The sequence below is a fragment of the Notothenia coriiceps genome, unplaced genomic scaffold, assembly GCF_000735185.1.
Source record: "Notothenia coriiceps isolate Sejong01 unplaced genomic scaffold, NC01 NC01_scaffold00027556, whole genome shotgun sequence".
NCBI lineage: Eukaryota > Metazoa > Chordata > Actinopteri > Perciformes > Nototheniidae > Notothenia > Notothenia coriiceps.
In genome coordinates, this window is record NW_011360257.1 from 1995 (window position 1) to 18128 (window position 16134).

Here is a 16134-nt window from a genome sequence, read left to right on the forward strand (position 1 = left end):
TGAGAACCACTGCTTTTGAGGATTGTGTATCCCGAAAAACTGTATCTTTTTACCAAATCTGAAAAAAACTTGGAGGATTTTGAAGGGCTGTGAAGCTTAAGTGTATTGAACCAGTAAAGGTCTGAGGCTGAAGACAGAACAAGAAAATAACTGTAATAACACCTATTGGTGACACACTTTGATGCTCCAATGTAACAAATATATTGTAAAACGGTCAGCTCTGTCTCTCCTTAAATGTAGACTCGTATTGAAATACAAACAACTCTCCCTGGTACACTTAATATACAAACTGTAAGGGAAACTTCTGCAGCAATGGAGAGTCAGGACGAGGAGAGTTGGAGCTTTGATGTCAAACAATGATGTTTATTACAAGTCAAACGGCCGGAGAATTCATATCACAAGTCACAGCAACAAAAGGTTCTGACTGCACGGGTGGGTTGTCATGTCAATTCTGATCAGCCTCTCTCTCGATAGACCTTTTAACTAGTTTACAGAGAGTAAACAACATATTGGGGCGTTAACACCTGGAGACACTGAATCACTTATCTGACTCTTAGGCTCTGTGAACGAGAGTTGACCGGTCATAAAACTGGTAATGTCAACAATAGCTGAGACTTCCCATTCCTATAAGACAGATAACAGACTTAGGGTTGGTCGTAAACGTCAACACACAGAAAAGGCTAGACTCCTAGGAGTAAGACAAAATTAATCCCTAACAATTGCTAAAGCATACTATACGATACATGACTATGGCATTCAGAGTTTTAACGCATCCATCCATCCATCCATCCATCTTCTCCCGCTTATCCGTGGTCGGGTCGCGGGGGTAGCAGTTCCAACAGAGAGCCCCAAACTTTCCTTTCCCTGGCCACATCAACCAGCTCTGACTGTGGGATCCCAAGGCGCTCCCAGGCCAGAGAAGAGATATAATCCCTCCACCTGGTCCTAGGTCAACCCCTCGGTCTCTTCCCAGCTGGACGTGCCTGGAACACCTCCCTAGGGAGGCGCCCAGGTGGCATCCTAACTAGGTGCCAGTGAGTCCTGAAGGTCGCAGACCGATGAAGCCATTAGAACCACATCATCTGCAAAAAGCAGTGGTGCAATCCTNGAGGAGAGTTGGAGCTTTGATGTCAAACAATGATGTTTATTACAAGTCAAACGGCCGGAGAATTCATATCACAAGTCACAGCAACAAAAGGTTCTGACTGCACGGGTGGGTTGTCATGTCAATTCTGATCAGCCTCTCTCTCGATAGACCTTTTAACTAGTTTACAGAGAGTAAACAACATATTGGGGCGTTAACACCTGGAGACACTGAATCACTTATCTGACTCTTAGGCTCTGTGAACGAGAGTTGACCGGTCATAAAACTGGTAATGTCAACAATAGCTGAGACTTCCCATTCCTTAAGACAGATAACAGACTTAGGGTTGGTCGTAAACGTCAGCAAACAGAAAGGTTAAATATTTAGGAGTAAAGACAGAATTATTCCCTCACACAAACCTTTGGCTCAGGTCAGATGTTCTGTGTAATTAATTCTTCCTCAGTAGCCTACTTGATAAAAAATAAATAGTTAGAGACAGCTGCCACAACAGATTCCTCATCAAGCATGAGAAGGTCATGTGTTATTTTGTTGTTGTTGTTGTTGTATACGCCATATTTAATTAATACAATAAAATACACGAACACTTAATAATTCACTATCATGTTTCAAATGGGCCCTATTAGCATTTATTATTATCTCATTGTACATGTATAATGACATTAAACGATTATATTCTTCTATTCTATTATGCTTTATGGGGTGTTCCCTCTCCTGTAGAGTGTTCTATAGGTTTTTGTGCATGTAGGCCTAAATGGTCTGCAAAGACTAAAATCCCTGTGTTCTTGTACTTCTATTGGCTTGTGCTTCAAACACATTGTACGTTGTAGGGTAAGGGGTGGAACATCAATAAGTGGTTGACCACAACAGAGCCGACCAGCTAACCAATCACAACAGAGCCGGCCAGCTAACCAATCAGAGCAGACTGGGCTCTGGTTTCAGACAGAGGGTGAAAAGAGGCACTGCAGCACAGGCAGTATGAGAAAAATGAAGAGCTTTTTGAACATTAAAGCATGGAGACATGTCACAGTAGAGACACTAAATATGAATATGAACTTGAAAAGGAGCAGAATATGGCCCCATTAATGTGGCGTATATGTTTGCTACTCTACACACCTAAGATAAGCCACAAAGATAATTTAGCGAACTCAAAGGACATGTTTCACCATTAGGTTTGGTTAAACACTAGCCTTTTCTCTAATGTTTTACCTTTAAACTTAACACAGAAACAGTCAGTCAGTGTCATTGTGTTACTATGGAAACATGTAGTGTTGAGCGTAACGTTTTCTAGCGGTTTGTTGTTGAGTTATAAATGACTACATTGTGTAGTCAAACACATTTTTTTTATCTCTATTGTCACAACCCCATTTGTAAAATATTGTTACCTGCTACATGTGTGTTTGAAAAAATACTGCGAAGGTATCAAGATTTAAATGTTTTATTTAACAAATTACATTTTTTCATGTGCATGAGAAAAACAACTCAATGAGAAAGTCATTATAGATTTTTTTTGTATTGCTTTGTGAGGACTGCATGTGACTCTTGCTGTAAACCAGTGGACCTGCATGAAAAATGCAACTTTACTCACCGTTAGTAAGTAACCAGAAACTTGCTAGTGCCTCCAGCCAGTAACGCGGGCTACGTTTAATAATAATTTAAAAAAACAGACAAATAAATATACTTGTTAACTTATGTACTACACGTTCAGTTTGTTTGTGACAGAGTCCTTGAATCCATTATACTCGTCTTGTATCTCTTGACTGATCGTTTCTGTGACTCACTGCTGACTCTCTCTGCCTGCATCAGTACTGCAGCAGAGTCCTTATATGGGTACCGGCCTATGCTAACTTACAATCAGCTTGTTGGGCAGTAGATTTCAGATTCATCCCTGAAGTCAATGAATAATTAGACTTAGCACCAGGATTTATTTAGTTGGCTTGTGGTTAGAACAAAGCATTTGTCTCGTGAGCACAAACATCACCTCAGCAGTTCAGCTAGTGGTGAATACATCTTATTCCCTGGGCCATTAATAGCTTTTTTCCGAACATCTCATGGTCATGGATGAACGCTGAGCCAGTAAGTGGGCTTTTGTCATTGTCAGAAGTAATATTTCCAGAGGTGCAGTGGTTAGCACTAACAGCGTCAGGTTCTGTTAGGAGTTTGCATGTTCTCCCATCAGTGTGGCTTTTTATCCAACTTCCTCCCACAGTGTACTGACATGCAGATTGGGTTAAATGGAGTACTATGCAGAATGGGAAATAAAATGATAATTTGATTGTGTACATGGAATCAATTTAATTCTGGACACCCAGGTTCAAAATCCAGCTGCTTTGTCCTGCTTCCTGTCACCTTGCATGACCCCTGAGCTGCAGTGATTCCTCAAGGGAACAAGGAAGCAGTGAAGGGCGGGTTAGACTGAACTGAGTTTATGTTATGTATTAAAATGGCATTCCATGTTAATCTCTTGACCTAAAACGTAACTTTAGCCTTTGTTCTCTTCAAATCTGATGAGCCTTGTTAATAATCACAACGGAAGAGGAAGTAGTAATTTCATATCACCTTCATTTCCAACTAAATCTTCAGGTAATTCAGAGTTTCAAATGAATTTGACTTGTGTGTGTGGATTGTGGGAGAACACTCCACTCAGATCCAGGAAGTCCTGCCTGTGAGGTGACGGTGCAAACCACCGCTCCACTCTGAAGATCATGTGAATAACGCCCTAACTGGGTAGTTGTTTGCTCATATCTACAGATTATTGCTGAAACTTCAATTACACAATTCTGTCGTGCACTTCTGATTAGCTCAATATTTTTGTCAGTAGTCAAACTGAAAATTACATTCTCAAATCATTTAAATTGTTTAAAGGGAAATTCTGTTTTATTCAACTTGGGTGTTATTTGCAGTTGTGTCCATCAGTCCTATCAGTAATAATAATGTACACATCAAGTTACTAACTTGGGAAAAGGGTGATTATAAGGATTTAAACAAACCCCAACGTTATCCAAACTGACTTGGAATAGAAACCAAAGATGAACGTTAAAAACAATTTTCCAAACTAACTTAAACTATCTGTGTCAGGTAGCTCTCCTATCCCAGGTCCACATCCAGCCTGAAATGACTTACTATGGATGGATAATGTACATTAGTAAAAGTAACTTATCAACCATTTAAAGTGATCTCAATGCAGTTGCTTCAAATGGATGAAGTTTTTTTTCCAAGCTGTACCACAATCTCATACATTACATTCTGCTTGGTTCCCAGATTCATTGATGCTCTGCTTTCAAACCCAAGATCCACCTTTTATGGCTGCATCACAGGGAAATACTACATGTTTTTCACTTAATACACATGTTAAAGCAATATGTGTACATGGTAATTTTGCAAACCTTGGGGTCTTGACTAAATGGTACATGGAGTGTAAACAGGGCAGGGGCCTAACCAACAGAGAGGTCCACTGAGGTTCACTTCTATTGTCTTCAAACTGCAGCTTCACTGCTGGCTACTGGGTCGGGTTAGTCATCACATTAAATACTTTTGTTATTACCAATGTTTGGTAAGTTAAGGCCTGTTTGCTTCAAACAAAGAGCTTTCTGGATCACACAACAGCATATGAAACCTGTTTCTGACAGAAGATAAAAGCTGCTTTCATCAATTTGTGTAACTATCTGACGGATTAGTTTGTTCAAAACACACTGATGCCTAACACTCAGCTCCACCCTGTACGCCTGCTGTTTGGGACCTGCTGTGTTACCATGTGTACAGAGCTATCGTAAGCTAACAATAAGCGCTTTCCATCAGTGTCGATGTAGCCCTTGACAATTCTTTATCCAGGTGAAGCTCTCAGATAAATTGGTCAATGACCTGTCTCCCTCATCATGTACACACACCTATCCTTCAACAGCCAGCAGAGCAGTACCCAGCATCCCCTGGTCCATTTGTACACAGTCCTCCCATTTAGTTAGTTCAGGTTAGCTAGCTAACACTGATGGACAACTCGCAGTTTTTGTCAAACATTTAGTTTGATAACCATGACGATGGATTTACTCTTGTCCTTTCTGGCAACATTAGAGCCGCAATTGATTTTGGTCCACAGATAGTGATGATGGCCGAGCTGAGTTTTGTTTTAGAGACAGTTAAAAAGTTCTCCCTCTGATCACAGCTTACTCTGGGCCCTCATGTTGAACCATACAGCTGCTGGTCCTGAAATGTACAGAACCTTTGATCCCACGGAGCTTCCTCTGGCCTGACCTGGGTCTGACAGTACATGTTCTTCAAGTCCAAACTCACCGGCCCCTCTACCCTACGTGACATACTCCTCATCATCAATAGGTTCTGATTTGATGTGGTCAGGGTGGAGTAGAGGGAAGTGAGGTACTGAACTCCTGGTACACACGTACCACTCTTTAATGTTAGAAAACTGAGGTAAGGCGGGGTTCACGGAGCGCTGGCTCCTGCGGGGGGTCCTCCCACTCTGCTGCCTCTGGGCCAGCTGACTCTTCAGGCCCGACAGAGACAGATCCAGAGGCATCGCCATGGGAGACGAGCTCCGCAGCAGCAGCTTACTGTCAACGTCACTGGCAGGGCTGAGATCCAACTCGTGTTTGGCCACAAGAGGGAAATTAGTGTGAAAATTGGCATGGGAGGGGGAGTGGCGGTTGATTTTAAGGTCGAGGGGCTCCAGGAGAGCCTGATGAGGTTGTTGGAGGTGATGAGAGATGGAGTCGTACATGTCCTGGGGGTCAGAGGTAGGGGACGACTTGACGTGGACCTTCATGTGTTTGCGCAGGGAGCTGGGGTGGGTGTAGGACTTGGTGCAGCCCAGGGCCTTGCAGTCGTAGGGCTTGGAGGCCGTGTGGACCTGGGAGTGCTTCTTCCTGTCGCTGCTGTTGGCGAATCGTCGCTCGCAAAACTCACACTGGAATGGTTTCTCACCTGCAACACAAACATCACACGGACCATTATCACACCACCAAGGGGGGTGGGGGGGCTGTTTGTTTACAGCTGAAGCGACACCTCAACCACCTAGTTTATGACCCTGAGTGTATTTTCATTTAACCGTTGAATTACTTCAGTACCCATGGTATAAAGTGGTGCAGTCTTGACGTATATGTGTAGGCCTTGTGCTGTATGAGATTGACAGAAAATACCAGACTTTAAAAGGCAAACTGAGTGTTTATGTTAGAATATTCTCATGCATGAAAAGCTGGCTCATGTTCAAATATAAATGCAATTGTATGTCTTCAAAGAGGTGAGAGGCAAGTGTATTCCTGATCTTAAAGGAGGGAGGAAATGAAAAGGTTTTATGTTGCTCTTCATATGCACTTTGTTGTTATGTAATAGGGATGCATCATCTATTACACATTTCAGTACCAATAGGGACACTGTTATTTTAAAGTTCTGAACAATACATGAAATACATTATTTATCAATTCTCTGCTTTCTAATGCCAACAGATAGTTTGACCAAGTCTTATAATAACAATATTAATAATAATCAGGGTTAAAACTAAGCAGTAACACCGCATATAGCTTATTTTTTCAGCCTCCAGGTTTTCAGCAGTGCAATGTGTTTTGGCTTTTAGAAATAGCATTGGCTGTAACAGTGCATGCGTGTGTGCCACGTGTTTCACAGGTTGCATTTCAGAAAGTGCACAGACTTCTCTTTAGACGGATAGGATTGTTCTCCTCTGGTTCCTCCATTATCGAGAAGCAAACTTATTGTAGTTCGTTTTTGTTAATCATATTTATTTATTAAAAAAATACTTGCTGTTAATTAGTGACACCATTTAATGTATGCATTATGATTAACAGGTTTCGAGTCATTAAAAAATGCACAATAGCTGTGCTGTTCTCTAAAGTATCTTCCTACAAATGATGTTAAGATTTGACAAATGGCCAAAATAACTTAATATGTTTTTGAGAATACACAAAACCCTGAAACACGCTACTTGCATCTTTCTTTGAAAAAAGGTTTTGATAAATAGATTTTTTTGGGGATTGCAAAATGATGATATTATATTTATATTTCATCATTTTTACAGTTGCCAGAAGCACAAACATTGAACTGCATACAAGCTAGCCAATAAAAGGTTTACATCAATCATTAAAAAAGTCCAAGAGTAACAAATATTTTAATAATTATATTTGTGGGTCCGGGCCTTTAAATCTTTGGGATATATTTGATTTATTAGAATACTTATTATTTGTAATTCTCTTTGTCTAGGTGGTCCCTTTTTCTGTTTAGCTGTCGACTGTCTCAGTAGTGTTTCTATATTCCCATGTAATGTCTCATTTATAGCCTCACACCACATATGTGCATGTTCAGTTATGTAATGCACACTATGCCAGTATTGTACAGTATTTTGTTTGTATGGTTGGGGTTGTTTTTGGAAAATATAATTGAATAACAAGCGTTTTTTTAAGCAATTTAAACACTGCATTGTTTCATTACCAAATTGACATTGAAAAAATACATTTACCTAAACACACACTTTATTGGCTGTTCATTGGATCCACCTAAATAAAGCTATTGCTGTCTAAGCTAACAGCTCTGCATGAATCCTACCTCACAGACCGTTTTAATATCAGTTCATGTGTGGCGTTTCATAAAGGTGTTGATTTAACTTATGCTGTTTATACCTTACTAACATGAGGGTAGATGGTTCACATCGTGTCTAGCATGTATTATTCATCTCCAGTGAGAAAGGCATCTGCAAATATGATTGATCTGTTGGGTTCTTAAAATAATGAATAAAGTGTTAAGTTGCAGTTATTAGATTGCTAATACATTTATTATGTTAAGGTGTCCTGGTTGCCTGAGAGTTTTACACCCTGAGAATACGATCACTGTCTAGGCTGTTCATTGCTGGAAATGAACACTCTTCCCTTACACTCTATCAAAAAAACATGTGATTCCTCTATTTTTTCTAAAACCACAACCTTGCAGGTATAACCCATACACAAAGGATGTGCACACTGACAAAAACTGTGATTCTCTTTTGAAACTGCCTAAGTTTACATAATTCTGCACAAATTTTCCAAAATAGGGTATGATTATGGGTATTTGTAAAAAATAAATAAAACTCCTGTAAACTGTTTCTATGCAGACTTGGAATTAAAATGATAAATATAGCCACAATTCTGCAGTGTGCATGGAATCAATTTCACTCCCCCCTGGTTTAAAATCCAGCTGCTTTGTCCTGCTTCCTGTCACCTTGCATGACTCCTGAGCTGCAGTGATTCCTTAAGGAGATAAGGAAGCAGTGAAGGCCGGATGTGGAAATGGTACTGAACTGTGCCTACGTAAACATGGAGGGGATTCCTATCAGACTGGGAACAGTCTCTGTTCGCCTCTGTGTTCTCTGTGTGTCGGGGGGCTGCTGTCTGAACGGGTGTCACGGATGTACAGACCACAATGACTTAATGAATCACAGCGCTTTGTGCAGTCACACAAACATGAACCCCTACCAGTGTGCGTGCGCGTGTGGATCTTGAGGTTCTCTGAGCGTGCGAACATCTTGCCGCAGTTGGGAAATGCGCATGAAAAAGGTTTCTCCCCGGTGTGCACGCGAATGTGGTTGATGAGTTTGTATTTGGCTTTGAACGCCTTCCCGCCGCGCAGACACTCGTCCCACATGCAGACATGAGTGAGGGTCTCGAGCCCCGCTGCTACATGCTCGGTGGTGACGTGGTCCACCAGCTCGTGCATGGAGCTGAAAGTTTGCTCGCAGACGGATGTCGCCGTCCGCCCCAGCCTCTGTCTCGAAGAAGTTCGGTCAATCCATTTACACACCAACTCCGTTTTCACGGTGGGGCCTTTGGAGAAATCCAGCAGGCCGTCCATCCCAACGCCGGCACAACTGTCGGCAGAAGCGGAGATATTAGCGGCTCTCTGCTGATGCGGGGAGACGATGCTCGAGGAGTTGTTGTTCCCCAGCGGAGAGACGAGGCCATTGTGCCTGGCCACTACAGCCGCCCGCTTCATGCTCAGCGCGGCGGGCTGCCCCGCTCCTGTGTCCGACTACTGTCCTCTCTTCCACGGAAAACAGGTTCAATCCAAGCGTTCGTCGCTTTCCTGCTTCCTTCCTGTGTGTTTTGGTGAAAGGGAGAGCGCATGCGGCAGTGTCTTACCCCCCGCTGTTCGGTATTAGATCCCGACAGTCAGAGCCTCCATGCTTTTATTTACTGTGTGAATGGAGGTGAATGGAGTCGAAGAAATACAGCGGGCCGCGAACCAACACTGTCGGGGGGCGTCCTTGTCTCCTTTCCTTGTTTGGTCCTCTCACATTCCCTTTCCTATTTACATCCAACAGACCCACAGAGGTCTGATTATAGAAATTCACTCCCAGTGATGACTCCCTGTCACAGGCTTAATCATGGGGATAAACTCATTTGTCAATCCAACATCTCATGGATATTTGTGTTGAAGTGAATAAATAAAAATAAATGCTATAAAATCTATGCACTAGGCCTATTTGTGTAACGTGAATTTAAGATGACACCCTACCATTCAATGTTTTGTAGGACAATCTAGGATTTAATTTCCCGATTTTGAGAATCATCATTCCTAGATAATGCATAATAATGTATTTATTATATCATAATATAAAGAAAACACATTTGTAATCGTAAGGAAAAATAGTAATTGCTTGAGTTAATATGTGTGAATCAAAAGTCATTATAGAATAAAATAATTATATTTCAGACAAAAATGGTTTGTTATTTGCACCAAATATTTTGATAACACTCTGATACTGTGTCACAGAAACCCACAGTAAGTAGGGTGTAAACAGGAGGAAATATACTCATACAAGTCAAATATTAAATAAATCTCTGAAATACAAAATTAAATATTACTTAAAAAACTACTCACTTAAAAAATAACTGAGGTCTATTTCTTTATATCTTATATATTAACCTTTTGTTTCACCTTTAATGATTTTGTTACCCATCCTAAAACAATGTACATTATTTTGGTAAATAAAATCCCATAGTTTTCCAACCTTTACCTGCTCTTCCAGTTCAATGTGTAGCCTGTTACCCATATCCTTAGATAAAAAGGGCCCATTCTAAGGTAACAAAAACACATCTATTCTTGCTTTCAGGTGACAATAATGAAAACATTATTATTAACATTATATTCCATCCACCATCTTCTACCGCTTATCCGGAGTCGGGTTGCCATTTACTGCCAATAGATTCCTCCTAAGTACTGCAATTAATAAAGTATTAGGTGCATTTCTGAGGTACTTCCTTTTGACTTTGTCTTCCCTACATTCAACAGTTAAATATTACACCTCTACACTACATTTATTAACGTGTAGTTACTTTTTCAATTAAAATTTCAATTAAAATACAAACCATACGAGCAGTTTACGAAATATGATCTTTTGTCCCAGATTTGACTACTGAGGTAGTTGAAATTAGGTCCACCTTAAGAATCGCTCACATAAATACAGGTTACATAATTATACTTCAAAATGATCCAAAAATCATCCAGTAATATAGTTTACCAAGAGAAGCGTCTCATGTGGCCAATTGTGAAATATTTGATCTGTGATACTATATGTTAATTTTGGTGCATTGGTTTTACTTGAACTTAAGTTTACATTTCTAATGCACTTCTACTTTTAATGGAGTATTACTGTGTTATTGTACTTTTGCAGAAGTAAAGGATTGTAATACTCCCTCCACCACCACCAATGACCTCGATTGACCTCTAGGCAAATGTTCACATTGATGCCATGTGGATTCTGATTTGTAACACCTGTTATACACACTGGGTATGTGTCTGTTTTTCTTTAGAGGTTCACATTCCAAACGAAAGGAGAGTGATGGTTCCCCCTGCACCACTAGGCGTTTAACTCTTATCAGCTGCTGTAAACCGATCTTCACTTCCCTATGATTTACACAACACAGTTTTCTCATCCATGTCACTTTAACATGACCTTTATTATTTATACACCACTGTTGCAATATCTTTTTCTATTACATGTTATTTATGACCAACTTTGACCCTTTTAACCTAACATCCTCCTTGACCCATTGCCATTTGTTTCACCTGCTACTCACAAGGTTTGTCACACAACCATTAACCAACTTTTTTACAGGTGGTGGTCTGCTTGGATTTGAACTTTGTCGCCAAGCTGCTGAGCAGTGTCCTGTCCCACTAAAACCATCTGCTCGTGCTGCTTATCCCTGTCACAATGCCATTAAAATATTACATATTACAGATAGAGAGACAGGAGTGATAATATTGCATCCTGATGTTGTTATTCATTTATAGGATGTTCTTGTTTTTTGGTTGATTTTGTATCAGGGATTTTGTGCATGTTAGGTGTGATTGTCTGTTCTCTTTATCTATAACATCAAGGGCCATGATGGAAATAACTAGTTACACTTTCTTCTATATTCATAAATAAAATCCATCAATCAAGCAAAGTCCTGTTATGATATTTTTGCTGACTACACTGTAAAAAATGGCTGTGAAATCCACAGTTATTTATAGTGTTTGTGTACAGTAAATTACTGTATACTATTTTAGAGTATAATACCATGTTTCCAACCAAAAATTACAGTACCTCTGGAGTTACTTTAAAAATATCAGTAGTAACGTGTAGAAGATCACAGTAGCCAACAATGTACTGTAGAAAATCACAGTAACCAACAATGTACTGTAGATAATCACAGTAACCAACAATGTACTGGAAGATCACAGTAACAAACAATGTACTGTAGATAATCACAGTAACCAACAATGTACTCTAAAAGATCACAGTAACCAACAATGTACTGTAGATAATCACAGTAACCAACAATGTACTCTAAAAGATCACAGTAACCAACAATGTACTGTAGAAGATCACAGTAACCAACAATGTACTGTAGAAGATGAAGATCACAGTAACCAACAATGCACTGTAGATAATCAAAGTAACCAACAATGTACTGTAAAAGATCACAGTAACCAACAATGTACTGTAGTGTAGACTCTAGGATCACAGTAACTAACAATACTGTGATCTTTTACAGTACATTGTTGGTTACTTTGATTATCTACAGTGCNAACTCCGGTTTGGCAGAGGACACGTTTTACCCGTAGGTTACATTATTTTTTCATTTTAAGTTTCTTGATTTAAGGAAATGGGCCTAGAGGAGAGACCATTTGTTTTTTGTGGACTTTTGAGACCGTCCTCGTGAGTAAGTTCCCATGATACTGATACGAACGTGCATGTACCGATGGTATCGGGAGCTCCGCGATTTTTATTTTGAAAGTTGTAGTGTTTTATTTGACCAGTGTGAGTGACGAACTGGAAAGTAGACCTTGGGTGGAGGTGGAGACGGGTGCAAAACTGTTGGATCCTACCGAATCCTCATCTGCTGTCTCATGTCGATGAACGTTACCCGGACCAGAATGTTCTATGTGATGTGGAGATACCATGGGTGACATGTACAGTTTTAAGAAGGTTTCCAGTTCCTTATGGTACTAGTATTGTGGTCTCCCTCCGAGGTGTTTAGTACATTTTGGGTCTAAACCGTGTTTTTTCCCCCTTATGTGCAAAGCGGTGTAATACGGTGTAGTTCCACCTTACGAGAAGGGTGATGACATTTCCTTTCATTTTGATATGAATGAAGGTTTAGGAGAGAATTTCTCCGTGGAAACCCCCCTCTCGCTAACGTTTTGACAGAGGCCATTACCATGTTTAGAGTTTGAACAGCAATGTTACCTGTCGAAAGGGGGGGTAGATACATATATGAGCGTAAAAAACTGAGACAATGTATTGACATCATAGACACTGTAACCAACAGAATTTACAGGCCATATCTTTTTACATATATCTTGCGTTTAGATTTATCTTTTAACTTGGATTTATTCGGTAGTTAGGCTATACATTTTTTTTTTGGTTAGGACATACATTAACATTTATCTCGGTAACATACAGTTTATACAGGAATATACAGTATTGATATGGGTCTATACTTACTTAACGCTTTTACCCCCTGGGTGTAAAGGTTAGTGTTTTGTTACGATGTTTTGTTGCCTGCTTCAGAAAGGAGGCAGTTACGTAGGGAATTGTGTAACAGTACATAAACTTCTGTTATCTATATGGACATGACTATTGTGGTTTTTATATATGTTTCGTACAATGTTATTTGTAAAAGTTTAGTTTATGTAGTTGGATAAAGGAACTGGAGACGTCACTTTGCATTTTACCTTTTGCACATATCCGTTATCTACCTTATCACTCTTATAAGTTATGTGCCTTATATATCCTTCTTGCTTTCTGACGCCACGAAATGCTTGGATGTAGGGTTTATGGGGAGTAGGCTTGAGGAGTGTCGGGTATAAGTCCGGGTTTTTTTTTATGGAGAGGATCCGTTGAGGAGTTCGGAGTGGAGGGATTATGGAGTGTATGGTTTTTAGCGAGGTGAGGAAGGGAGTAGCGAAAGGGAAGGAACGCAGAATCGAGGCGGAGGCATTCTACGGCTTCGCTCTCTGTGCTCCTGCCACTGCGACCTCCTGTCTCCTAGGAGTCCATAATTAAACCCTACAGGAGCAAGTGAGTTTGCAGTGAAAATTTGTTGCAGACAATTACTACCTGTACACGTGTCGGACATAGGGGAGAGTAGCCCGAATTGACTTATTGGGGAATTTATAACTTCTTGTGTGAGGAGTTACAGTAAAAAGCCATCAAATAACTGTGCCTACTGCTGTGGGGACTTTTGTCTCGTTGACGTCGTCTACTCGACTGTTTCATGATGGTAGAGTACGTACAGTAGTGGTTGTGTTGTGTTTATATATGTTGCCTGTGTTTCATATCTGTGTGGTCCTGTTAATCACCTTTGTTACGGATGTACTTACTCAACCTACTTGCAGAGTTGAGCTACCGCCGACTGCAACACTTGAAAGGACTTACTTACAACCTTTTTGCACCCCTTCCTACTACAAGTTCTGTTTGGATACGGATAAAGATTCGTTTTTAACGTGACCCACTACTCCTTGTTAACCAAGCTGCAGATCTTTACTCTTAGTTGTTGATTAACGAGGGCTTTATCAAGTTGACGACAGAAGGATGACTTATAGGTGATTATAATTTATTAACAGATTAATATTGGTATGTAATTTCCTACTTACTTGTGACAATTATGTCACCCACTGCAACTGAGAAGTCGTCGGATTTGCTGAGATTATGTTTCGAACCGAAGAGAATGTACTCTGTTTCACCCAGGTGTAATGATAATTTATTATCGGCGAGCCAGGTGCAGATTCTGCCGAGCTCGGAGCTGAGGGTTTTTTCAAGGTAGGGTTAGAACTTAGGAGCTGATTTTTAAACTATCCGACCGCAACCAGGGGCCCTTTCTCATTTCTCTAATTCCCCTCCTCGACTCCCCTCCTCGACTCCTATCCTTGTGTCTTAGTCCCGCCCACAGGAGATGCGAGAGGAGGAGTCGAGGAGGGGAACCGAGGAGAGAGGAGGGGAAGCAGCAGGCGGTTAGAGAAATGAGGAACTCCTCTCCTCTGAGCGGTCATTTTAAAGAGACGTCCATTAATGATGACAGGAGGCACAGCACTCTGTCTGATGGACAGAACTGTGTTCATGACGACTTATATATTTACTTTTAATTAATTCACAGTGCGGTATAATGAGCATAAAGGTCCACCTGCTGCTGAAAAACTTCTGAACATTTACAAAGCTCAAGGGATATTAGACAAACACACACATTTATTATCAGCTGAGCAAACCAAAAACCTCCACACACAATCATGCCAAGGCTGAGAAATATATTGTAGCAAAACAAGGAGCAACAACAACAGGACCTATGGAAGCAAATTCATGCAAAGAAAGAGAGAAAATGTATATCGTGAGGCAAAGTTTTAGGCTAGAAAAATCCCACAAACCTTAATGCAACATTGAATTAAAGCTTTAACTGTAACCCCCAAAAACAAAATTCGTAAACCCTGAATAGGAGGCATGTGGCACAGTGGATAGAGCCTTGGTGTTGGGATCAGGTGGTCACTGGTTCAAACCCCCGTTGCAGTCAGCATGGCGTTGTCTCCCTGGGCAAGACATTTCACCCTAAATTGCTCCTGTGGGGATTGCCCACAGTATTGAATGTAAGTCGCTTTGGATAAACGCATCTAACAAGTAACATGTAATGAATACTCTGGGTAGCATACAGAAAACACTTTAAAGCAAATAAGGTTTCAAAAATATGTGTAATACTGTATGTGACCACTGTTGACCAAATGCGCATGGTGGAAAAGTAATTTCTCTTCAATTTCTATTCCAGCATTATTTAGATATGTTATAACCACAGTATTTGTGCGCTCTCAAGGTGGCAAAATCAGCCAACTGAGAGTATAAATATAGAAACTCTCTGGTTGAAACTGCATTTTTTAATATTGTTTACAGCTATAATGCCATTCATTCATGCTAATTGTGCAAATTACCCAACATGCAAGTTAGCATCCGACAGTTTCTATGTGCTGGGGACCCCTACTTTACATTTCTATCATAAAACTTTGGGGTTCACAACATTTCCAGGTTCACTTATCTGATAACTATAGACTATAAGACATAACAATAAAAGAAAAGAAAGAACAGTGTGCAAGGAATGCAGGATAAGTGAACCATACATACGTACATGTTAAATAAGGCAATATAGAAGATAGAAAAATTGTATATTATATTTTAATAAAAGAGGGTGGTCCTAGGAATTTGAAAACATATTCATCTTTAAACACTAAGCACTGTTATAGGTTCAAGGTTCAAGATTCTTTATTTTGTCATACGAACATAGCTACAGTGTAGTTATGCCGATGAAAATCTTAGGTCACAGGCTTCTCCAACAGTGCAACACAATAACACAGATAAACAGAAAAATATAGTGCAAGTAAATAGTAAATACAAAAAGAAAAATAGTTTAAAAAGAGTCTATATGCAAGTTATTGGAATGATATATGAGAGAAATATAAGCCCTCTTGTTTATAACTACGATGACAACTAGAATATACACTGTAAGAAACGTACT

The 16134-nt window shown here is 40.1% G+C and overlaps 1 protein-coding gene across 1 annotated transcript; it reads right to left on the reverse strand.

Moving 5' to 3' along the window:
* Positions 1-2545: 2545 nt before the first annotated feature.
* On the reverse strand, positions 2546-9510 carry LOC104957689 (zinc finger protein ZIC 5-like). Its single transcript, XM_010785345.1, has 2 exons — positions 8569-9510; positions 2546-6034 (listed from the first exon to the last, which is right to left on the reverse strand). The coding sequence occupies exons 1-2, from the start codon at positions 9083-9085 to the stop codon at positions 5403-5405; spliced, it is 1149 nt and encodes a 382-aa protein (XP_010783647.1). The 5' UTR covers positions 9086-9510; the 3' UTR covers positions 2546-5402.
* Positions 9511-16134: the final 6624 nt, after the last annotated feature.

What these genes read in the sequence shown, in the direction of transcription:
- LOC104957689 (XM_010785345.1), bottom strand. Translation starts at nt 9,085, where the DNA reads ATGAAGCGGGCGGCTGTAGTGGCCAGGCACAATGGCCTCGTCTCTCCG. An exon ending in CCACACGCGCACGCACACTG is followed by an intron (nt 6,035 to 8,568) that starts GTAGGGGTTCAT and finishes TTTGTGTTGCAG; the next exon opens with GTGAGAAACCATTCCAGTGT.